Source organism: Sarcophilus harrisii, chromosome 3 (assembly GCF_902635505.1).
Source record: "Sarcophilus harrisii chromosome 3, mSarHar1.11, whole genome shotgun sequence".
NCBI lineage: Eukaryota > Metazoa > Chordata > Mammalia > Dasyuromorphia > Dasyuridae > Sarcophilus > Sarcophilus harrisii.
This window is the reverse complement of record NC_045428.1, coordinates 595,841,137-595,866,005: the sequence shown is the minus strand read 5'-3', so window position 1 is coordinate 595,866,005 and position 24,869 is coordinate 595,841,137. Positions and strand designations below refer to the sequence as shown.

Sequence of the window (24,869 nt, the reverse complement as noted above, 5' to 3'; positions counted from 1 at the left end):
TTATAAACTCAGGCTAAGTTGTATCACCAAAACTAAAATTCATAGATCACGTTCAACTAAAATTTGGGAAACTACCTATATTTTTACCCCTGTGGTTGCCAACCCAATATCCAAAATCTGGCCAAGGTATTTAAAAACTATAAAATAAAAGGGATGTAGGGTGGCAGTCTTTAAAACACAGATTAATGTAAGTTTCTCTAGAGTGGCCTTAAATGCAATCAATTTAGAATTTTAGCAATTAAGGTTTAGAAATGTATGTTACCCTTATAAAATTGATTGTATAAGGAATAGTGTTAAGAATTGAAATGTACAATTCTCTTAATTTGTGAATTACAAAGGAGTAACTCTCTCCAGATCCTGAAAAGTAAGGAATAAGTAAGCAGAAAAGAGAATAGAGTAAGAATTATTTAATTTGGGACAATGCTTTGAATTTTCTTTGTAGATAACAACAGATTTTGATTGTTAATTGGGCAGTCAAGGCTGGTAGCTGTTAACTAGAGCTGAGAGAATCCAAAACCCCATTCCCGTACTTTAACAGAAGCATATAAGCCACTGTAGGCCTTATGATAGTTTTTGTGATTACTAAAAACATCTAAATTGATATTTTTGGAAAAGGATTTATCCCACTAATTTCTCCAGGGACTAGAAGTAAGCAGTGCAGATTTTTAAAGACTCCTTTTTGAGAGAATGAGAGAAGACTGGAGCTTTTTGATCTAGAGAACACCTGAATTGTAACTAATCAAAAAAACAGTATAATTGGGATGAGTAAATTAATGAAGACAATCACCTGGGTTGAAATTAACTGTAAGCTTGGGAAAGTAAGCTTATAGGTAAGTCATTGGTTTATTTCCAATATTATAAAATTACAAGGGAAATATTCAGTAGAATAAATATAGTCTGGGATATAATTAAAACATAAGATTTGAGCAAGTAAAGGAGAGTTGGATAGTCTGAGTTTGGAAAATTTAGAAAGAAAGAAAGTCTTGAATGCAGTATAAGTAAAGTGATAAGTAAAATTTGGGTTTTCATAATACACGAGAGATGTATAAAAATGAAAAGAAGGTTTAAGCATATTGAAAAGATTTGAGGAAGTTTGGCTTAAGTGGAAAAGTTGTGAGCTATGATAGTAATAAAAAATTGTTCATCCTTCATTTTTTTCTATTGCATTTTTGTTTATTTTGTTAAATATTTCCCAAATGAATTTTTAAAAATAGCCTTTTATTTTCAAATATATGCATGGATAATCTTCAGTATTTACCCTTGCCAAATCTTGTGTTCCAAATTCTTCTCCCTACTTTCTCCCCAAAATAACAAGTAATCCTAAATATATATTAAATATGTACAATTCTTTTATACCTTTTTCTACATTTAATATACTGAATAAGAAAAATCAGATCAAAAATATCCTTCATTTTTAAAGAGAATCTAGAGGTGAAGTTTTGACCTGTGTGTGAATTGGATTTAAGTGAGACAGAGCTGTGCAATGTTATCTGCCTTATTCATCCAAGTCCAATGTGACAAAAATCCATAACGAGGGTTTTTATTATTCATTATAACAAGGGTTTTTATTATTCATTATAACAAGGGTTTTTATTATTCATTATAACAACAAGGGTTATTCTTGACATAATAACTGGGGTGCAGTGGATGAATTTTCACTTTCCATGTCTGACCAAGATCTAAGTATTCTACTGCTCCTGAAATTGTTCCCATATGGGGAAGCCTTCCCTTCGACCTGATTTAGCCCATCTACCAGGAGGGTTTACTGAAGTGTGGTTACAGCCCACCTGCAGCTTCTTGGAGCCACAGGTGAAAATTGAGTGAAAGGCATGAGCAACCCCGAAACAAGTTCTCACACCAAAAATATTAGTCTTTCTGAACACCCCATACTCTAGTCATAAAAGCACAATTTGATTTGAAAGCTAATAGAGAAAAGGATAGGAATAAACTGATAATAGGTTCTTTCTGAGATTGTAGAATTCAGTTTTGAACTAAATTATGATGTGTTCGTGTGACAATTGGGATAGATTTGAACTGAATATCAAATTGTCACTTTTAAAATCTTTGGCAGATTGTAGGGGAATAGTGGACCCTCCAATGTTAAATGTTCAAAATAAATTATCCGAAGGTAATACACAATACCAAATAATTAAAATTATAAATTGAGATTCTGTATGATGTCATTTGGAAATGTAGATCCAGGCGAAATTGAATTAATTCTTGTGGGATAATTATGATGAGTCAGACTTGATTTTACTATTTTGAATTAAGGCAAAGTGTCAGGAAAGTGAATGGATCTGAAAACTTTTTAGTTGTGTAGTTTTAAGTCAAGTTACCATTGCTTACCAATTTAAATATATTCAAATAATGTCTATGGGATCAGCTAGACGGTGCAGTAGATAAAACACTAGCCCTGAAATCTGGAGGACCTGAGTTCAAATTTGACCTCAGACACTTAACTCTTCCTGACTGTGTGACCCTGGGCAAGTCACTTAACCCCAATTGCCTCAGGTTTTTTCCTCCTCACTAGAAACAATTCACACCAAAAATAAATAAATAAATACTGTTTAATAGCAATGCAATTAGAAATAAGATTTAGAGAAATGAGCTTTTATTTATTTGGGGGGGGTATAAATTTAATTGTTAAAAAACTGGTATAAATATATTTTAAGTTATTTAGAAATATAGAAGATAGTAACTTTTTTGTGAAGTTGATATAGTAAGGATCCCTTAAAATGTCCTTATCTGTGACAAGCACAATATTAAGAGTTTACCAATCCTACAATAGTTTGAAGTATCAATATTTATCAATGAGGTGAGCAAAAAATTTTCAGCTTCTTCTTCAGGTAATATGACCTAATCATGAGATTCAGCTGCCTCCAGTAATCTGAACCAAAGAATCCATCTCTACCTAAACTTTCATAATCTGGCTCATCCTAAATTCTAAAGGGAAGGTCTTCAAGAACAGGGGCTTATTTCCTAAAGGCAAGTTCTTGCCTAGACTGATTCATTTTGTAAAATCTTCTAGTTGGGTAAGAACCAATCAAAGATCAAAAAGAAAATACCCCTGAGTTTTTGGGCAATCTCATCTTTAATCAATGTCCTTCAAAGACTGGGTGAATAAACTATGGGGGTTGGTTTCTGAATGGAAAAAACAGAGAAAACCTCAATCTTGGTTAATCATTGGTTATTGATATATGAGAAAAATAATAATTTCTTTCAGATTATGAGCTGAATTGTTAAAGGAAAAGAAAATGTTTGAAAACTGTTAGTATTCCAAAGGACAATTTAAGAAAATGGAAATTTCCAGGTTTGTCTATAATAAAGAGGAAGTTTCATCTAAAATTATTTGGCTATCACTTATAAAATCGTAAAATAATCGGCTAATATATTAAGGGTTATTATGGTGAGTTAAGACCTAGAAAGCATTTATTGGGTATTTTGTAAAAGGAAGAATAAAATACTTGCTTACTTTATAGACAAGAGAATATGTGTGTGAGAAAAATACCTTGTATAAATCTCCTCACGTGTAAATCTACTAGGTCTCTTGAAACAGTTTGCCTGAGCAAAGATTTCTGTGAAATAAATTTGAGCATTGCTTTACTTAAGAAAATTTAACATCATCCCCCACTGCAAACAATTTTTGGCTGGAGAAAGTGGTAAATAGGAATTTGTTTATAGTATAAGACTGCTTAATGTAAATGTAACTTTAGTATTGATCGCTCTAGTTACTAGAGCGATCAATACTAAAGTTACATTTAGCCAACTAAGCTTTAATAAACCAGTTTTGAAGACTTATTTTTGCTTTAAGAAGGGTTGAATCAGAGATAAATATCTGTTGGTCTGAAGGTTTATCACTAGTCACTATTACATATTCACTATCTATGCGAATTTATCAGGTGTTATTACCTCATTAGATTCTGATTCCTTTTTTCCATCACAATGAATTTAAAGCTGTTATTGAGAGGGAGAAATACTAACAGAAAGAAAGGGATGTTAAATAAGAATTTTCCACATGATTTTTTAAAAGGCCTGACATAATTTTATTTACTAATTATTTTATATTGCAACAACTTGAGAGTATTGATAAGTCAAGTCCTACTGTCATTAGTGAAACTTGCTGTTTAAGGTTGAATCTTATGGGATTGTAATTGATTCTGAGTCTGATTCCAGGTATGATCATCAAGAAATGCTACTGAGCCAGTGATCCAATGGCCAGTGACTGCAGGTGGTTTGTCTCATGAGGAAACTGGGAGAATGACTCTGAAGGCATTGGCTGAAGCAAAAGTATCCTGATTTAATTTCCCGGTATACTATTTCCTCTTGAACCGAAAGTTTCCTCTCTGGATGACTGTAAGCCTAAGATTTTGCCTTTATGTCTCTTGCACAATTGACATAAAATTTAGGGAAGTATTTTTTCCCCTTACTATATAGTTATGTTCCTTTTTTCCTTTTATGGAAAATGTATAAAATTATATCATAAGTAGAAGATGTGAACATAATATTAAGTCTTTATCTCATAGACTAATACTGGAACACATCTGAACTATTATAAGGTGCAGGTATATAGGATCTGAATTATTCAGCCTAGAATTATAGTGCTTCTTATTTTCTAAACAACTAAGTAGATGTCTTTTGCCTGTTACTATTTATATATTTCTGTATATAAGGTCCTTTAAAATCTCACAATGGTATAAGAATTAAGCAATTATGGAAGGATTTGTGAGACCAAAGTGCAATTCTATCTGTATAGGGTTTGATATTTAGAATCTCAGCTGCCTGAGTAGGGGATGAATAGCTAGGAATAAATCATGAAACCAATCACTAAAATGAAAATTTTGTTTAAAAAATAATACGATCGGATAATTATATATGTCAAATGTAAAAATTGAATTCAGAATCACAAAAATGCAAGTGAATGATTCACCCTCTTCACAAATCAGACAATCTAAGAGAATTCGTTTTTATTTGAGTTTCTTAAATAACAATTTGCTACCTTACATCCCAAGGCAGTTAAAGGTAATAAACTGAACGTCCTTTCCTTTCTGGGACTCAAAAGAATGAAATAGATGAACACCAGAAGTTAAATAATAGCAGAGTCAATGCCAATTTAAAAGACTTTTTAACCAAATATCAAATCCATAATCAAAAGAGTTTATTCTATAATTCATATGATCATTTTTTTTTTTTTTTTTAGATTCTCCCTTCGGCCTACTGTTGGAAGTATCTAAATCAATTACCTGGATAGAGGTAAAAAGGAATATGGGGGAAAAATGCAAATTCTCTGGTCAAGAGGATCCTAATTTGATGTTTTTATTAGAGATATAAGGTTTGGACTAGTTATTACCACATTACCTGGTTATTGCCAAAGCAAACTTGAAGTGACTATATTGAAGTGCATTAAGATCTATTTATAAGATATTTTAACAGAAATGAGCATCTCTGCAAGTGATCCGAACTGAAGAAGCAGATGCACTAGAAAAAGCTCCTCTGAAATCCCACCTAGGTCAGAATGCATAAGAAGAAAGTCCAGAGGATTGAGTTAGTAGCTGCTCTCAAAAACCATACAATTGTGTAAGGGAAAAAAAAAATCTACGCGATGATGATGGACTAATTGAATGAAGAGTGGGAATGGGTTACTGAGAAAGAAACTGCACCATTCATTGTTCTTTGTAAGATCTCTGCTAAAAGCGACTGCCCCCAACAACTCTTGTCAATGCACTGGTCAGTCTCTCCCCCTCTTCTTCTTGTGTTATTTTCCATCATAAACTCCATGATTAAAAATCCTTAATGAAGTGTTTGTCATATCAGTTAGTGATTCATGGAGGAAACTGCATTTCTCAAGTGAAAGGGGAGAATGAGGAAAAATTAATTTTATTATAACTAATTACTAATTTGCAATTTACCCTTTTCCTCATTTCTGTTAAGATTCAATTTCTGAAAAGGCCATTCTCTGAAGAACATGAATGATTATTATTCCTAGTTCCCCAAGGCACATGCTTATTAATGAGGTTCCCAATTGGGAAACCTAATTTCTGTTTAGAGTGTACAGAATCCAGTCAAGGTAGACTTTGCCTTGGGGAAGAATCCCCTGACTTTGATCCCCTCCATTAGAGTTTAGGGCAACCCAGCTTATGAAGGAGAAAACTAACCAGAAAACTCTGGATTAAAATGGCTTTTTCTGCCCAGAGGTTTTGAGGCTTCAGGGTCATGATCAAACTACATTCTCAGCAGAAAGAACTGAAGATTAAAAGTCTACTTTATTCTTTATTATTCTTTTTCTTATTTTTATTGATTGATTGTTAATACTTTATATTTATTGTGATAATTATTTTAAATATATTTTATTTATTCTTTATTAATCTTTATTAAATGTCCACTGATTAACATTGAATTTCACTCATTCCCTGCTGAAAGGCACCCACCTGATTTAAGGTGATTCAGAGCCTCCTTTTGGGTCTTTGGTTATGAGAGAAATGGCAGACCATTCATTTATTGAGTATAGGCCAGCCTGGTTAATAAATTGAGTATCAATTACCAAGAAACTCGGTCACTTGGAGATTTTATATCATGTTGTCCAGTAACAGGGATTACAGTTGTATCATCAGGTTTGCACCCAAGCTTTTTTCCAAGGTGAACCCACATTGGTGCTCTATGCTCACCGTCAAATTAAATGGCCCTTGTCCCTCCTCCTTACGTACAATCATCTGCACTTCCTAAGGCCCCACTCCAAGAGCTGGTGACCCCCATCACTGCCCTTTATGCTTTTTTAATATTCTGTATATTCCGATTCAACAAGTCAGAGGGTGGAGCTTCCTTTAATGACAGAGAATCACCCTGCCTGAGTCATGACTTTATAACAAAGATTTTTCTGACTTATACATTTTGAGAGTGAGGCTTTTCCCCACAATTATTCTTAGAAGACCTATTATTCATTCTAAATTTCTTGACTTTTCCTGGATATTTTTACTTCTTCTGTTAGAATACTAATTTTAGTCCTAATGTTCACCCTTATTTTTCCTTTAATTCTTTTATTACCTTCCTGATTCATTCTTGAGCTAGAAATTTTATTTGTTTTTGATTAAAATGGCTTAGAACCTGGAAAATAGATCTCCTGAAAGAAACACCTTTGCAAAGTCTGCCCTAAAAAAGCTCTGTTCCAAATACTGCTGGCCAAGGGCCCAATTAAAGATGCCAAGTTCGGGATTCAAAGATATGGATCAAAATAGACAATATATGAGAAATTGTGATAGAATTTCCAAGAGAATAATGCTTCTGAGAAACAGACAAATTCCTCAAGCTCTTCTGAGACTCCAGTCCTGGAAGCATCCTGATGAAAGAAGTAGTTCTTCATTTCTCTTCATCCTTGTTTGAGTTTGGGTCATTTTTGTACTGAATCCACATTTTGATTTTATGGACACTCCGGGATATAGTAGAAAATCGAAGGCACTGATATCCTAATTTTTCCCTTTCCTTTTGAGTTCCCCATACCCAATAAAAATTGTAACTCCGGAAAGGTCTTTGATTGCATACTGGTACAATTGTATTGTATTCTTATGTGATGCTTCCAAGGAAGTATCACAGAGTGGAACTTAAAAACCATATCACAGTAGATCACAGCTTTGGAGGTGATCCTTGTTATTCTACATTCCATAAACTGAGAAATATACATATCCTGTTTCCTAAGGATATTTTGTTTTAGAAATGTTTCCTTGAGTTAAACTGCATCTAACCCATTCCTGATGTTCATTTAAATTATTTGCTGAAGGATGCTACCTGAATGTGTATATAGAAAAAATACATTTTTCCTCTGCTCAGGTATAGATTTTTATCTAAGTCTATAGGGTTAAATGAATAAGGATCTTATTCACTTAATCTTTGGACTCCTGCTTATCAACCTCAGTGATTCCATTTGGTCAGTTCCTAATTTAATTCAACACAACTGTAAAAGCTTTAATTTTTTTTTTTTGCAGTCCAATTTTTTTATTGCAGTCAACAACATTGCAAATTTAATATTCAATCATTTGTTAATGTCATTAAAATCAGCAAGAATATATTCTTCATAGTTTTCTTTAATTTTTAAAATTTTAATTTCTAATAATGTAGCAATCTTTATTTTGAGAAAAGCAACAAGATTAGACCATTACTATTTGAGAACTAAGATGTGTGCGATTGGCTTCGTGTGTATTTTTTTTACTAGCAATGTCAAAAGAGCTAGTAAACAAGATGTTCCTCAATGATTATTTTAATTTTATTTTTTGAATAACTATTAAAATTGAAAAAGTAGAACAATGTAAGGAATTTCACATCCACTTCAATATACACTGATTAATTTTATTTACACAGTACCTAAATATGTAAACCTTTACGATGTTTTATTAATCATCTATACATTCCCAAATTGGATTAAAAGTTTGACATTATTACTTTAATCACTGTAAAGAACTGCTTAAATCATGCTTTTCCTATTTGAAATTTCTCTGAAAATAGTGACAGGTGGACTTATTTTGCAAGTCAATTGCTCAAAGATTCTTTTCCTCTAGTACATAAATCCATAGCATACAGTGCCTAGGCAAAGTAGAGAGAATAAATAGTTACGTGAATATTAAGAACTCTCTAACTTATCGGGTAGGTTACTCAGGGGTGCTTTCTGTAGCCCTGATGTTTAAAGGCTAAACTATGAGACGTTGACTTTCCCCACATAAGTAATTGCTGGAAGACCAATATAATTAGATTTTGTCAGACTCTACTAAATTGTGTTAAGCATTATCACTAGCCAATTAAAGACAACATTCTAGTAATGTTCACCAGTGACCAGGAACCTGGAAAAGGAATCAAGGAAATACCTCTGCCTTTTTTCCTTGGAGAAAAAAGATAAAAGGACCTAATCCAGGTACTGTTAACAACTCATGCTGCATTTAAAAATACCAAGTCTCTGTGTTCACTCAAACTGTATAATTTGTGGACAGTGGTCAAGACCATGCCCTTTGACACAATTTCCAAGGGGAAAATATTTACAAAGAGATGACTTCATGAGGTAGATAGTCAAAGATGTTAATTTGTAAATCAGGTTTCTTATTCTAACATTAAGATGCATTTCCTTTACTTTCTTGTCCCCTTTATTAAAGTTTTTTTTTTTTAATTGTCCATTGTCCTTTAGGATACTCTAATACTTTTTGTAAGTCATTATGATGCTCCAACCTTACTGAGAGGTTTTGTTTCAATTATTTAAAAAAATGTATTTCTTATCCTTCCTTAGATTTATAGTAGTACAATTGATTGATTTGATGTTCGATACTTAAGTTTTAAGGAAAATAATCTGAATCTGTGTATTTTATTAGTAGCATACTTTTGCAACTGAAAATAATTCTTCTTTCAGCTAAAATTGCCTAATTTGTCATTTAAACAACTGGCTTATTTTTTTGTTCCCTTATTCTTAAATTAGGTGTACCAACATAATAGTATTGTCTAATGCAAAAAGGAACATTTTTGAAAGCAGATTTTTGGTATAATAGAAATGATTTTATTGTCCTGAATCCCTTTTCTTGCTGCTTATTATTCCTACAGAATTATCAGCAACAACTGATTCCCTTTTCTTTCCAAATTGACACAAAAGATTGGTTTAAAATAATAAAAAGAGGGCTCGCCAATGCCCCCTCCTTTATCAATCTTGTGTGGCTAATAATATGCATTCTCTTTAACAAGCACACTTTTTTCCTTGTATGACCAATTGCACTATAGTGAGTAGTCCATTTCTCCGTCACATGTACTTTATATAAATACTGCTAGCTAAATTGTGAAGGAAATTGTGAAGGTTAGTGGGTTGTGTCATACTCTGAAGGTAATGAACTTCAGTGGAACTCATTTTTTAATTATTCTAGCTGATTGGGATCAACTAATGAAATGGATAAAAGAAGTCACATAAAACCCTTTCACTGGATCCTCGAGACACAGAAAGCTTCAAAATTAGAACAATTTTATTTATATTTTAAAATACTTTACAAAGAAGTCAAGCCTTGGGAGCCATCGCTGTATTCCTCCTGTTCTCAGAAGATCAATGATGGTATCTTGACTTACAAGAGGGAGGGCTGCGCGAAGACATCAATCTCTCCTCCAGAGAGGATGGGGTCCTGCAGGAAGACATGGGTCAGGATGGTCCCCTGTCTTTGGCAAAAAAAGCTGATCTGTCACAGGGGAGGGATGTGGGGAAAGAATTATTGGTTCCATGCAGAAAATGCAATAAAAAATGAAAAGGAGCCCCAGCAGGTCCTGGATGCCAACAGGATTATAATATTAACTGGGGCAAGCCAAGGGCACTGACTGGATCATCTCAGTTTTAGGTGAACCTTCTTTTGTTTATAGGTCTTTGGTCCATTCCAGGTGGGGATCTCTAGAAAACCCTCCTTTGCTTATCCCCTCAGAAAGCCAAAATGTCGTCACCCCCAGGTTACATTTTCCTTAAAAGAACTGTTTATGCTGTAGATCTTCACAAACTCATTTTCAGGACTAAGCCCACAATGGGGTACTCTCTCCCACCTCATATAGTCTTTTTTAAAATGGCTTTTCCCCTCCTATTTAATTGTGAGCTGGCTCACCCTGGAGCATTTCTGTCCCAGGGTGCCTTTCTCCTCGTTTTAGGGTCAGCCTGCCAATCAATGGTGTAATCCCCTTCCTTTGGGGGATTAGTCTGCTCAACTTCTCTATGTATTTACCTGGAATCTTCCCTTTAATGGCTTTTTTTCTCCCGACTGAATTTGTGTACCACTAGGGAATTCGTCTTTCCCCTTGTTAATTGTTAAAAACCCCTTTCCTTACTAAATCCTGTGTGCTATTCACATAAAAAAAAATAGCAAAACCTTATTGATCTGTGATTCATGTCTTTTCATGGTTGTTCCTTGTCATGAATTTTTATATAATCTTTAAAAATATTATATAAAATATTAAATATAAAAAATATTTTAAAATGTTATATATACCTCAAAAACATTAGAAAAAGAAAGCATTAAAGTTTTAACATCAGGGTAGATGAAAAAATATGTAAAGGTAAACTTCCCTTTCAAGAAAGGATATATAATAACGAGATTATATTCATGACTTCCATTTTCTCCTTCCTTGTAAGTTATTTTTTTGTTCTCTGGCATTCCTTCAGTCTTCCTGGACTCAGACCCTCAACTCCCCAGGTTGTCTGGAGGTGAAAGTTCCTGTGGTTTGGGCTGAGGCTCCCACAGAACCCAGGGCTCCTTGTTCCCTGTTTCTGGAGAGCTAGCCTGAAGGTGTTTACACTTCACTTTGGTTAAACCTCTTATTAGGGTCTTTCTTCAGGTCTTCTGTTCTGCTCTAAATCTTTGTTCTTCACTGTTCTATATTCACCCTGAAGCTCAATTTTTTTTTGTTTTGTTTGTGGGGAAATCTGGAGAAATCAACCCTTGAGCCCTTCCAAGGGAAGGGAAGTCCTAGGTCTGTGGTAAAATAGGCACCAGGAGTGGTTTGGGGAGAGCATAATTATAAAGAAATGTTATGTGTGGGAGGATTCTGAGAAGATGGCGGAGAAGGTCAGGACATTTCCAATTCTCCAGAAATTCTGATCTGTCTGAACTCACCCCCTCCCCATTCCTCTCTTCTGGAACTAGAAGACCCTTAAAGATCATGTTGCCCAATGCCCTTCTCTTGGAGATGGATCAGACCCATTAAAAAACCTAAGCCACAAGTGTAGAGGTCCTCTGGTCCCCCAAAAAATGCCCCCTCAAGTACACCATCGGGTCTACAAGCTGTCTTTATGGGTGCATTTTGTCTTGCCAGCATCCCTCCATCCCTTTATCACAAGAGGGGAAACCTTACACACTTTGTGGTGCTTTATTCATTCTAGATTTCCTCTTCCTCTTCACTTTCTTCACTCTCTTCACTTTCTTCACTCTCATCTGTGTCAGAAACTTGGAGGTCCTCGTACAAAATACTGTCACGATGCTTCTGGGACGGACCATCTGGGCTTCTGTCCTGAGAAGAAGCCTGGGGTTGTGGGAAGGGAGGAGGAAAAACTATTAGGGATTGGGGAAACACTGCCCCAGTGGGATATCTGGGGAGGCTCTGGGGACATGGCCTTAATAGTAATCTTCCCAATGTCCATGATTTCCACAATGTTCTCCTGCCAGTTGTGGCCCAACATCTCTGTTCTAGGCTGGAGACACTAGGTCTTCCCTCCCCCCTACCCCAGGGAGTTTTTCCTTTTAATTCCATGACCCACAATCTCCATTTTCCCGGCCCACACTTACCCCTGGATCTGGTTTCTGGGAGTCCTTGAACAGCGGGGAGCTCCAACATGACCTATTGGGTCCATCCTGGGAAACGCTCTTGGAAAACTCCTGGGTCTCTTCCTGGCCCGACTGGTACAGAGAGTTTCTGGGCCTCTTGTACCCGTGACCAGATGGTTTTGAACAGCCTGGGGAGTCCTGAGACTCTCTCACAGGAGGGATTCGATCTGCCTTGTGTGGAGGAGTCCGAGCCACGCTATCTAGCTTTTTTTTCTGGGGACAGGCTAAACTCCTGTCCTTTTGCGGGAGCCAGTTTTGGAGACCCCAGCTTTTACGCTGAGGAAGTGAGGGTGCTTCAGGTTCACTCTGCACTCCCTTGGCTGGAGATGGCGGAGTCTTCTGAGGGGGATTGGCTGTGGATTTTACAGAAGGAAGCTGCTCGCTCCTTTTCAAAGGAAACCCGGGCGGTTTGGGACAAGAAGATGCCCTCCTGGTTGGAGGGCAAGGAAGGGCAGGCTGGCACGGATGCTGCAGAAAAACAAACATAAGAGACCTGACTCTCATCCCACTTTTCTCTCTTTCCTAGAGGGCTTGGAGGTGGGGAGGAAAGGCTCAGAGTCTAAGGCTCTGGACCAGGTCAGGAAGGCAGGAAAGAACTTTTGTCAGCTATGGAGGATCACAGAATCATGACAGAGTGAGCCATCCAGCACAATCACAGACTTTAGCTTGGCTCAGATTAATCTAGAATATTGGTTTTCAATGCTCAGTAGGATGACAAAGAAGGACCCCTTCGTTTTTCCCAGTTCAATCATTCTGGACGTGGAGAAAAGAAAGGAGGAAGAGGGAGTGAATTAGAGCATCTCCATAGAAACTCGGGAATCTCAAGTTTGGGACAAGAGGCTTATTCCTGAAGGTGGCCCAGAGAGCGCTAGTCCAAGAGCCCCAGAACCGGCTGACGTGTCCATGCTGAGGTTCCTCAGCAAACAGTCCAAAGATCCGGCCCCAAGCAAGAACCGAGGCCCTGCAGAAAATGCTTCACAAGTGGGAAGGACCTGGCCAAAAAAGGCGGCAGGAGAGTAAATCCCAACAGTGAGAAGGGCCACCCTGTTAGAACTGCCCGTCATCCTTTCTGGCACATAACTGTCAGGGATAATGGCGAGGAGGGACGCCTGGATGCTGGCTCTGCCCCTTCCTCATTGGGGGATCTTGGGTCACGTCCCTTTTATTGATCCTTCGTTCTGCATCTAATAAATGCTCCCAAAGGCACAGACAGCCAACATTGTCAGAACCCTCCCGATTCTATGATCAGTCTTACCCTGATGCAGCTTAAGCTTTCCTTATCGTCAATATGCACAGATTTCCTCTTTGGGTGAGGAGTGGGGTTCCTCTGGGGCCGTTTCTCAACCTTCACCTTCAGGGTTTCCCTCCGGACCTCATTCATGCTGCAAAAGAAACCCCGAGTTCCCCTCTGAGTCCAAGTCCTAGAGTCACATCTCCAAATTAATGGAATCCCTTAAGTTCTCCATGATCCACACTGAGAGAAAGGAGGCTGACCTTCTCACCCCCATCCCAAGCACCCACCTTTCCTCCAGATTCTCCCCCTTGTGCCCAAGGGATGGGAAGAGTAGCCCTAGCTCTCTCCCAAAGACCAGTCAATGGCTCCCTGAGCTCATGAACCAGGATCTCATTTCCCTTTCTTCAGCCCCAGCTCACGTCCCGATATCTCCTCTTTGGCAAATCATTCAGGAAGCCCATCAGCCGCTTCTAGCTACCTCTTCCCTCCCTCTCTCTCCCTCATCCTCCTTACGTTTCAAACAGCTTCCTCTTCATGAAAATTTTGGTTTCTTGGACTTTGATGAGGGACTCCTGAGGGAGTCTCTTAGCCAGTTCTCTCTCCTCTTGCTCCTGGGTCATGACTTTGAGCCTGGGGCCCAGGTCCTTGGGTGGGCAGTACTCTGGGCAAGACTTGTTTGTCTTAATGTGTCCGTGGGACCCACAGGCTCCACATACGAGCTGCAGAAGGAAAGCATCAGAGATGGGACCTCATTATGTTTGAGCCCAGATGTCCCAGCTCAGGCTAAACTGTTCATCAGCATCATCAACTACAGATCTAAAACTGGAGGGCTAGAAAGTCGGGTTGCCACAGGGAGGTCACAGGGAAAGTCACGATTACAACTGCCAGGAAAAGTCAGGATTCACGGAGCCTGCCAAGAGTGCGGCTTAGGAGAAAAGCCAGCTGGGGACGGCACTCCCACAGGGACTTGCCGTCCATCCTCACGGCCGGTTGGGAGGATGGTCTCCCGAATCTTGGTCCCGCTATCCAACTCTCGCCCCTTCCCGGCTCCAAAGTTTCCTCCTTGCAGAGCACCCGGTCCAGTTCCTTTACTTACATTAGATTTAGGGGCCTCCGGCTTGGGAAGCTTCCCCGGGGGAAGTTGTTCCTTCTGCTTTTCCCTTTGGTTGGCGATGCGCATCCGGCGAAGTCTGTCTTGGAGTCTCTTCTTCTCTTTGCGCAGTTCCTGCCGCTTCTGCTCATCAGCATGGAAGAACTGCCGGCTGTTCCAGCAAAGAGCCTTAGAACTCGGGACCTACCCCGTACCCATTTCCAGAAGGGCATCCCAACCACGGGACCTCAGATCTCTTTTGGGGCTTCCTTCCGCTCCCAACACTACCCCTGCTCTCAAGCTCTGAACCCACCTGGGATCAGATCAGAGCCAAGACTTTCACCCCCTTTTAGACCACGAGAAACAAAAAAAGAACGGATACAACCTGCACAATTGGGGCGATACTTCTGGCAGGTAAGATCATTACTTCCACTGCCATGGCCCAGGGCCCATTATATTTCTGTCCTATTCTTTGTGACCCCATTTGGTTTTTTGTTTTGGTTTATTTTTGGGCAAAGATACTAGTTTGCTATTTGCTTCTTCAGCTCATTTTAGAAATGGGGTAACTGAGGCAAAAAGGATTAAGTGACTCGCCCAGAGTCACTCAGCTAGGAAGGGTCTAAAGCTGGATTCAGACTCAAGCTTTTTCTGACTCCAGGCCCAGAGTTCTAACCACTGTACAACCTAGTTAATGAATTTTACAGAGGAAGAAATTAAAGTCCAGAATAAAGGGATTTGGCAAACTCTGGAACCAAAGCTAGCCTAGCTCACGCAAGCTCTTTGCTGAGGACTTAACTCCGGGCAGTCCCTGGATAAATCTTCCGCCGAGATCCATAACACTCCGCTCCTGCCCGCTCCCTCAGCGTCGGTCTCAGGTGTCTCTCAACGCCACCCACCCGCCCATCCTCCCCCACCCTCGGTCCGCCCGTGACCTTACATGGAGTCTTCGTTTTTGGTGGTCTTCACTTGGATGTAGACTTTGATCACCGCTGGATCCCGGACTATCTCCTTCCGTTCGTATTCCTTCCCTGAATCGTCCACATACGTTCGATAGATAACCAGAAATTCAGAGCGTGAGGGGGTTGGGCCCTGATCTGTGAGCAAGAGAGGGAAGAGAAAGTGAGACGTGGGAATTAGGCGGAAGATGAGAGACCGTGAGAAAAAAAAGGCAGGAAAAATAAGGAGGGAGAGAGGAACGACGTTTCAGAGGCCCTGGTAAAACCGAGTTCTGCTGAACTTTCTGTGCAGGAAGCCTCTCCTGGTGCAGCCGGGAGTATTAGCACATCCCCCGGGATGTGGTCCCCCCAGCCATCCCCCCTCCCCGGGACGTGGTCCCCCAGCCATCCCGCCTTCTGGGGACGTGGTCCCCCAGCCATCCCCCCTCCCCGGGACGTGGTCCCCCAGCCATCCCCCCTCCTCCTCGGGATGTGGTCCCCCAGCCATCCCGCCTCCCCGGGACGTGGTCCCCCAGCCATCCCCCCTCCCCATGGGTGTGACCCCCCCAGCCATCCCGCCCTTCCCCCCCCATTACGTACACCTCTTACCTTTTTCTTGGGGAGGAGCACCGCCATGTCCGAGCAAGAGCTGCTGCAGCTCCTGGTACTCCTGCTTTTCCTTCTGTCTCTGCAGCTTCTGAGGGTTGGTCTTGCCCTCCAGGAGGTCTTCGATCTCGTGGCACATGTTGTCCAGCATGTGCGCGTTCTCTTCGTCCGACGTCTCACTGTCCGTGTCGGTGGACAGCACGTCGGTGGAAGCCAGGACCCTGAGGAGGGCAGAGGAGAGAGGCCGGTGGGCTGGAGGGAGCAGCCCGAGCGTCCTGCTCAAAAACTGCCCTTCTCTCCGGCCACATGCCCGCGGTCTCACCGGGAAGGGAAGAGGGGGCGTTAGCCGAGCCCGCACAGACCTCTCGGGACCCCTGGGCTCGTGACAGCCTAACTCGGAGCTACCCTCGGTCCTGGAGCCGGCCTTCTCCGTGCCGGGCTCTAGGACCGAGGCCCCGGGGCCTGCAGGAGCCCGTCGGGGACCGGAGGGAGGGGACGCTTTGTCCCGCGCTCACCCAGCCCCTCTCGGGCGCTCGGACCGAGGCACCCATCCCAGAGGCCCCAGGGGCTGCCCCAAGGAGACAGATCCCGCTCGGCTCTTCAGGGAAACAGTCAGTCCCTGGAGGCAGGAAGGCTCAGGGCACAGACGCCCCGAAACTCACAGAAAACAGCCCGGGACGCCCAGCCCCAGGGACAGAGACCTGGCCCCCAGGCCCGCAGGGAAGCTGCCCCGGAGGCGCGCCTTCGGAGGGAGCTCCTCTCTTCCTCCGCCCCCCCCCCCCCCCCCGCAGCTGCCGCAGCCGAGCCCCCACCTGTTCTGCAGGTCAAAAACCCTCTGGACCTCCTGCTGGAAGTGCCTCTGCTGCTCGGCCGCCGAGGACTGGGACGTGCGCGCAAACTTGGTGAGGTCTCTGGAGTTGGCGCCCGAGTTCAGCTCCTTGGTGGAGAGGGCGCGGACCGCGGCGATCACCTCCCAGCGGGACAGCTTTCTGATCTGAGCGGAGGAGGCGGAGGAGGAGACGTCCGGGCCGGCCCCGAGCGCCTGCGGCCCCTCTCCCACCTCCTCCCCTTCAGGAGGGTCCCCGGGGCATCCCCCGCCCCCCGCGCCCTCAGGCCTCCTTAGAGTCGGTGTCTATCCCGGCCGGAGCCGCCCCCCCCCCAGCCGCTCACCTCCTCCTCCGAGACCCCAAATACTCTCAGCAGCTTCTGGGCCTTCTTCAGCGTGAGCCGGCGGAGGTCCGCGTCCGTCCCCATCAGCCTCGCTCCCTCCAGGCGGACCTTGTTCTCCTGCTGCAGCGGGAGATCGGGCGCGGGGTCCTTAACCTCCCCATCATCCCTCCCCGTCCTGCGATTCTCACGGCCCAGCCCCCCGTAACCCGGGCGCACGCCCCTTTCTCCACTACCGAAGCGTCGCTCCCGGCCTGTCCCCGGCCCGCATCCTCTACCCCTGGGGATTTCCTGCGCCCCGGCCCTTGGTCCCCACACGCTGTTCTTGTCCATCTTTCCCAACCCCGTCCCTGTCGCAAAGCGCCCCCACCGAGCCGCCTTCCCCCTCGCTTTATCCTGCTCCCTTCCTTGCACCCCTCCCCCCTGCCCCTCCCCCGGGGCCACCCCGGCCCTGCCCAGACTCACCTTGAGTCTGACATAGGAGATGCCCTCGCCACAGCCCGTGGGGTCGGCCGCTCCCGTCACCTCCAGCAAACACTGGCCCTTGGTCGCCGCTAGGAAGGCCCGCGTCGTGTTCCACGGGGCCGCCCGGACCTGAGGGTGAGCCAGGCTGTCTGAGAGGGGGCTCAGCCCTGAGCACCCCCCAGCTCTCCCCCCAGTGGGGACGGTCCCAGCGCCAGGAGGGGCCGACCCTGGCTCGGGGCAGGTCAGACTGGGGGGGGGAGGGGGGAGGGAAAGGGGGGGCTCAGCCCTGAGCACCCCCCAGCTCTCCCCCCAGTGGGGACGGTCCCAGCGCCAGGAGGGGCCCACCCTGGCTCGGGGCAGGTCAGACTGGGGGGGGGAGGGGGGAGGGAAAGGGGGGGCTCAGCCCTGAGCACCCCCCAGCTCTCCCCCCAGTGGGGACGGTCCCAGCGCCAGGAGGGGCCGACCCTGGCTCGGGGCAGGTCCAGACTCGGGGGGAGGGGAGGAGAAGGGGGGCTCAGCCCTGAGCACCCCCCAGCTCTCCCCCCAGTGGGGACGGTCCCAGCGCCAGGAGGGGCCGACCCTGGCTCGGGGCAGGTCAGACTGGGGGGGGGAGGGGGGAGGGAAAGGGGGGGCTCAGCCCTGAGCACCCCCCAGCTCTCCCCCCAGTGGGGACGGTCCCAGCGCCAGGAGGGGCCCACCCTGGCTCGGGGCAGGTCAGACTGATTTGGGAGGAGGGACACTGAGGAGTCCAATCTTTCTCCCTCCACAAACTGGGGCTTCCTTCAGAAATCTCCCGGGACAGACCCCCCCCCCCTCCTCCCCTCCCCTCCGAGCAGGGGCCCAGGGCTAGAGGCCCCATTCTGGGCCCAGCGTCAGTTACCTCATCCTCCAGGCCCGCGCCCTCAGTGCTGTTCTCCTCCGTGGCCAGGAGGGACACCGCCCCGTAGCCGGCATCCTGCACAAAGAAACCTCGTTACCATTCAGCCGGTCCTGGAGCACTTCTTAGGCTCCGGGGGCACTTCCGAGCCAGGCAGGGTGCTCAGCAGGGCCGGTCCAAAGGGGGTCAGAGGCGGTCCCTTCCCTGGCAGCCGCAAGATGGGGAAGGTCCCAAGAGGAACGGGGGCTCCCCTCTGGGCAGGGCCCGACATCAGGGGCTGCCGGACACTCAGTAACAGGGTCTCAGATGCAGGAAACGTCCCAGAGACCATCCGTCTGACCTCTTTAGACAGAAGGAACTTGGGCCCAGATAAGTTAAGGGATTTGCCCAAGGTCCCAGAGTTATTGAGCTGGAGAATCAGTGCCCAAACTCAGGGCTCAGATTCTGGAACCCCCCGCCACTCCTCTCACTTCCTCTCGCCTGCCGAGCCAGGGGTCAGTCACCTTGAGACGCTGCTGGGCGGCCAGCATGCTGTATAAGGCACAGCATTTCTCTGGGGTCATCATGACCCTCAGCTCCTCTTCGCTGGGTAAGCGGAATCCAGGCTTCAGCACCCACCAATTGAAATAGAGCCCTGGAAAAACAATGGCCGCCTGAGGGAGCAAGGCCCACTCCAGGACCCCTTCCCCATCCCGGTCCCAGAGGCCCCCCAGCATCCCCCTCCTGGCTCCCACCTCCCAATCCCAGCCCCAAGGCCCCCCAGCATCCCCCTTCTGCCTCCCACCTCCCCACAAGCATGCAGCCCGTCTCCCTCTTTCTCTCACCTTCCCCGCGACAGGCCGGGTCCTCACCTGTCCGGTGGAAATCTGCACACTTGGTGAGCCGCCTTCGGATGCTGCTCTCAGCAAGTTTGGGAAAGGCCTGGCGGATGTGCTCCATGCGGATCCTCCGAGGCCTGAAAGGACTGGCCCAAAACTGCCTGTACACGAATACCTGCGGGAGAAGAAAGGACAAGCTGGGGGTCGGGAGTGGCCCCAGACTCAGGGCCTCCCTCCCGTGGTCCTGGAGAAGCCCCCAGCCCTTCCTTGCCTTCCAGAGCGCCTCGGCAGCCGTGGCTGAACCATGGCTCCCCAGGAACCACCCCCAGCCTCTGGGGCTCAGGCCCGCGCCCCCAGAAGCTTGCTGGAACCTCACGCTGAGCCTCTGATACCCTTTTGGGGACCCCAGGGCCTCAGTCTTCTTCCCCGCAATCCGAGACGCCCTCCTTTGTCCGACTCCATTCACACACTCACTGTCACTCCCTCATTACCTGGAGGAATCCATGGATGTAATCCTTCGCCATTTTTGAGTTGGGGGCAGGAACTTCGTCCAGCGGGCACTGCTGCCCAACAATGAATATGTCCTTCACCTCCCTCAGAAAGCAGCCTTCCTTTGTCACCACCACCAGAAAGTCAGTGTCTGCCATCTGATGTGGGTAGATGGGAGCCCGGAAAAGCTTGTTCTCTATAGCCTATTAGGGGGAGAGAAAGGATCCTCCAGCCACTTTTTTTATTTGTTATCTTTATTTTTTGCTGAGGCAATCGGGGTTAAGTGACCTGCCCGGGGTCACACAGCCAGGAAGTGCTAAGTGTCTGAGGCCAGATTTGAACTTAGGCCCTCCTGACTTCAGAGTTGTTCTATCCACTGCACTCCCCTAGCTGCCCTCTCCAGCCATTTTTGCACGCTGGCCGAATGATATCCCGTCCACACAACCAACCATACAGCCAAACCTGTCACAATTCCCCGAAGTCATCTTCTCCCATTACTGTACATTTCTATTGTCTGCTGACACCAAGAGAGGGAAAGAAAAGGGAGAGGAACCAGAGGAGGGAGGGAGGGAGAGCAAGAGCGAGAGCAAGAGCACAAGAGAGCAAGAGCGAGAGAGAGCGAGAGAGCAAGAGCAAGAGCAAGACCATGAGAGAGCAAGAGAGCGAGAGCAAGAGTAAGAGTAAGAACATGAGAGTGAGAGTGAGAGCAAGAGTGAGAGAGTGAGAATGGAGGGAGGAAGAAAGGGAGGGGAGAGAGGGAACAAGAGCGAGAGAATGAGGGGGAGGGAGAGAGAGGCAAAGACAGAGAGAGAAGAAAAGAAATGAGAGAAAGGATAAAGGAAAAAAAGATGGAAGAAAAAGAAAAAGAAAAAAGAAGTGAGGAGGGAGGAAAGGAAAGGAGGAAGGAAGTTAGGAAGAAATGTAGAGCAATGGGAGGGAGGGAGGGAGAATAAAGGAAAATGGATGGATGAAAGCAAGAAAGGAAGGAAGAGATAGAGATCCTTTGAGAGATAATAAAGTGAGAAGGGAGAGACAGACAGAGAGAAAAGGTAATGGCATATAAAGATGGTAGAACCATGGGGAGAACGAGGAGATCCGGGAGAGCGGAGATGCGAAAGTCCTAATGCTCGATTCATCGGGCTTCTGGAGCCCTGGCTCCGCTAGGTCTAGGATCAAAAGGAGAGATCCTTTTACCTGCAAGAACTGCCCAGGATGGAATTTCCCCAAAAAGGGGGAGGATGAACAGAACACAAGGTTCCCATATTTGTAGGCAGGAGGCCCAGTGTCCTTCCCAATTTTCTGTAGAAGAGAAAGGACAGAGCTTCATCAGGGAACTACTCTCAGTCACACAAATACAGATAGCTAAGTCTAACTCCCAGGATTCCCTAGATCAATGCTCCCCTCAACTCACTCGCCCATTTGTTGTTGAAATACTGGAGGGGTATTCACTTTTTCCTGAGCTCATTTTACAAATGAGGAAACTGAGGCAAACAGAGTGAAGTGACTTGGCCAGGGTCACTCAGCTAGGAAGTCAGATTTAAACTCAGGAAAATGAGTCTTCGTGACTTCAGGCCTGGCGTTCTGTCCATTACATCACCTAGGTGCTCCAAGTGCGTATTACTGATTATAAAGGGGGGGTTTTCCTAGGAGGGGTGAGCCTTTTAGCATGGAAGAATGAGGAGAGGGTCGAGAAAAGAGAAAAAAAAACCTGCTTAAGGGAAGGGAGAAGCATTAGGGAGGAGAAGGAGGATACTGGAGATAAGATGCTGGTCTGATTGATCCAATGGTTCATTCCAGGGAGGTATGGCTAGGTACCTTTAGAGGAAAATCAGTGCTAGTCTGTGGAGTTCTTGAAGTCCAGAGTAGAATAATCATTATGGAATTCAGAGAAGGAGCAGTAAGCCTTTCCTCCACAAAGGACGTGAGCCAATGGGAAGAAATGCCTTCAGAGTCACTACCAGATTAAAAAAAAATAGAATCAGTTCGGACACGGTTGAGAAATAAAGTCATATATCATTCTGTTCACCTACTTCCAACATTCAGGTGGAAGGGGAAAAGATGATGCAAAAGAAAGAAAGAGGAGAATGGGAGTAGAAAGGGAGGGGACTTGAGAAAGAGAGGAAGGGATGACCAGATAATGAACGCCTAAGAAAAAACAGAAAAGAGTGAAGGAAACAAAAATAATTGATGAGCTATCAAAGAGAAGGAAAAACAGAGCAATTGGGGGAGGTAGAGTCACAGGGACAGAGGAGGGATTGAAATGCACACAAGGAAGCCAATAGAAAAATAGAAATGGACCATGGGAAAATCGTACCTCCAGAAATGGCTAAACACATTGCCTTGGAGAAATACAAAGACACAGAGGGAGAAGCCTTAGAGGAATACCTACTGTGAATATGGTTGTTGGAGCGATATTTTTCTTAAAGCTTTTTATTTTCAAATCATATGTATAGATAATTTGACATTCACTCTTGCAAAATCTTGTGTTCCAGAAGTTTTTTGTCCCTTCCTTCCCCCCACCTCCTCTCCTAGATGGCAAGTGGGCTAATATGTATCAAACATGTGCAGTTCTTCTATACTTATTTCTACATTTATCATGCTGCACAAGAAAAATCAGGGGAAAAAAATGAGAAAACAAAATGGAAGCAAACAACAAAAAAAATACTATGTTGTGATCAAGTCCTCTCTCTCTGGGGGTAGATGGCTCTCTCCATCGCAAGATCACTGGAGCTGATCTGAATCACCTCACTGTTGGAAAGAGCCGCTCTGGAGCCCTATTCTTGCACCCCTGGGCAAAGGCGCATCTCCTGCTCTGTGCCTGCGGAGCGGCCCTCCGTGTCTCCTCAGACCTACCGCGAGCAGACTTGCCTCCATGGCTGGTGCTAGGACTTACCCTTTTGTAGTAGTTCTGGATGTGGGATGCCATTCCAACCTGGTTCATGAATGGGGGATTTTCCTCACTCCACTCCACCAGAATGAGATCGCCGTCTTTCCCACTCAGGTCCTGGATTGTCTTCATGAAAAACATGTGACCTCCTCCCGAAGCCTTCAGCTCCTGGAGCCGTTCCTGGGGGCGGGGGGCAAAAAATGCACCAAGGGTCAGACAGGTGGGTCCCACCATCTCTTAGAACTCAAAGCATGGACCCCCACACATTTGGCCTAAAAAGTCCACATCCTCCTTAATCGAAGCTATTTTACGTAGCGGGAACCTGGTAGACCACGCTGGGCTGAGGAAATTGTTTCAAGTCCCACAACAAAGCAAGGACAGAGCCAGTGACCCCAGGGTATCTCCTCTGCCTTTTAATTTTGCATTTCTGATCTCAAAATGAGACCTCCAAAAAACGTAAGGACAGCTCAGAGGACTGAAAGATCTCACCTGGGCTTTCTTCTGGATGTAATGGGTCAAGCTCCGGACAGGCTGAGGTCCTCGGCCCGGCCACTTGAGTGGGGGTCGATGAAACTGGCGAAGTTGTTCAGCTCCCATGTGGGTAGGAAATAGGCTGGAGTGGAGCTTCAACGCTGGTATTGAATGCTAGAGAAAGGACGTCAGGGCTCTTCAGTCTGGTGGACAGGTTAAGAGTCTCTCTCCCATACCCACTGGGGTCTCTTCCTCCTCAGAGCATCCAGCCTCGGGTTTGGAATCCAGAGGTCCTTGCCACAACTGCTCTCTATTCTCTCTGTGTGTCTCTGTCTCTCCCTTTCTTCCTCCCTCCTCGACCTCTGATTCTAAATCTTATTTTGTTTCGTCTGTTTCCTCTCTATTTTCTTCTCGGTCAGCCTAATTGAGCCTGCTTTCTGGTTGCCTCCGCCTCTATATTCCTATCTTTATTGGACCCTTTTCTTTGGTCTGTTCCCATCCCTCTATCTCTGGCTTTGTGTGTTTCCCTCTCGCTTCATTCTTTTTGTTTCTATCTTTGCTTTTTTCTCTGTCGTGGTCTTCCCCCTCCCTGTGTCTCTAGCTATCTCTCTCCTTCTTTTGGGGTCCTTTTCTTCTTTCTTTTAAAAAAATTTTTTGTCTTCAGAATATCTGTGATTGACCCTTGAATTCCCAAGTCTCTCTGCCTCCCACCTGGGGATGGAACTTGACAGAGCTCACATTTAGAGCATCTTCCCTAGAAAAGTTCTTGGACCAATATAGGGGAGGCAAGAAATGAGAAAAATGTCTGGGAATCTCACCTGGACCATAGGGATTCTGAAGGAAATCTCGAGGCCATGCTGCTGGGGGAAGTAAAATTCATCATTGGACAGGTTCCAGGGGTCCTTGGCTTTTAGCTGGACTGGAGGCTGGAGAGAAACAACGGGGTGACAACGGAATAAGCAAAAAGTACCTTAAGGTGTATCTGCACTTGGCCATTGCAACAGCCAATCCTGGCTTAAGAGGGAGGCAAAAATATATTTTCTTTTTTCCTTAAAAAGGGAGGGTCCTGTGGGCTCTAAGATTGCATATATTATCGACTATGGTAGCTTTGTAACAGAATCTCAGAGTTGCAGGAGACCCCAGACACCATCAAGTCACAAGACATCCTTGAACAGGGATCCCCACAAGAAGTCATTGGGCATCTCCCAGTGACGCTGGGACCCCAAATTGTTAGGACACTTATGCTGACAGTAACCCTACATTTGTCTCTCTGTACCTTCTAGCCATGGCTCCTATATCTGCCCTTTGTAGCAGAGCAGAGTTGTGTGTGTGTGTGTGTGTGTGTGTGTGTGATTATGCACCCTCATGTGAAAAAGGGCAGGGAGACATGAAGAAAGAGGGGAAGGAAAAGGAACAGGAGGAGGAAGAGGAAGGAAAAAGGAGAGAACCAGAGTCATACAAGCCTTGGCAAGTTGGAAGCCTCCAGGAGGATGACCAGGATGGGAGGAAAGTAATGGGGGGA

General features: G+C 45.0%; 1 protein-coding gene and 1 long non-coding RNA gene across 2 annotated transcripts; one reads left to right on the top strand and one right to left on the bottom strand.

The window, feature by feature from the left end:
* The first annotated feature begins 562 nt into the window (after positions 1 to 562).
* LOC116422140 lies at positions 563 to 6,267 on the top strand. Its single transcript, XR_004232707.1, has 3 exons — positions 563 to 830; positions 4,174 to 4,353; positions 5,198 to 6,267. It is a non-coding gene; the product is annotated as an uncharacterized LOC116422140 (long non-coding RNA).
* A 5,580-nt stretch (positions 6,268 to 11,847) lies between these two features.
* LOC105750116 (transcription initiation factor TFIID subunit 1-like) lies at positions 11,848 to 23,110 on the bottom strand. Its single transcript, XM_031961687.1, has 16 exons — positions 22,883 to 23,110; positions 21,184 to 21,288; positions 19,992 to 20,192; positions 19,507 to 19,675; positions 19,153 to 19,316; positions 18,686 to 18,760; positions 17,806 to 17,934; positions 17,344 to 17,673; positions 16,986 to 17,167; positions 16,177 to 16,394; positions 15,570 to 15,726; positions 14,639 to 14,804; positions 14,056 to 14,261; positions 13,564 to 13,690; positions 12,270 to 12,776; positions 11,848 to 12,006 (listed from the first exon to the last, which is right to left on the bottom strand). The coding sequence occupies exons 1-16, from the start codon at positions 23,108 to 23,110 to the stop codon at positions 11,863 to 11,865; spliced, it is 3,108 nt and encodes a 1,035-aa protein (XP_031817547.1). The 3' UTR covers positions 11,848 to 11,862.
* Between the last annotated feature and the right edge of the window lie 1,759 nt (positions 23,111 to 24,869).

What these genes read in the sequence shown, in the direction of transcription:
- LOC105750116 (XM_031961687.1), bottom strand. Translation starts at nt 23,110, where the DNA reads ATGGTGGGACCCACCTGTCTGACCCTTGGTGCATTTTTTGCCCCCCGC. An exon ending in ATCCTGGGCAGTTCTTGCAG is followed by an intron (nt 20,193 to 21,183) that starts GTAAAAGGATCT and finishes TCCCCCTAATAG; the next exon opens with GCTATAGAGAACAAGCTTTT. An exon ending in AAGAGGAAGCTGTTTGAAAC is followed by an intron (nt 13,691 to 14,055) that starts GTAAGGAGGATG and finishes TTTCTTTTGCAG; the next exon opens with CATGAATGAGGTCCGGAGGG.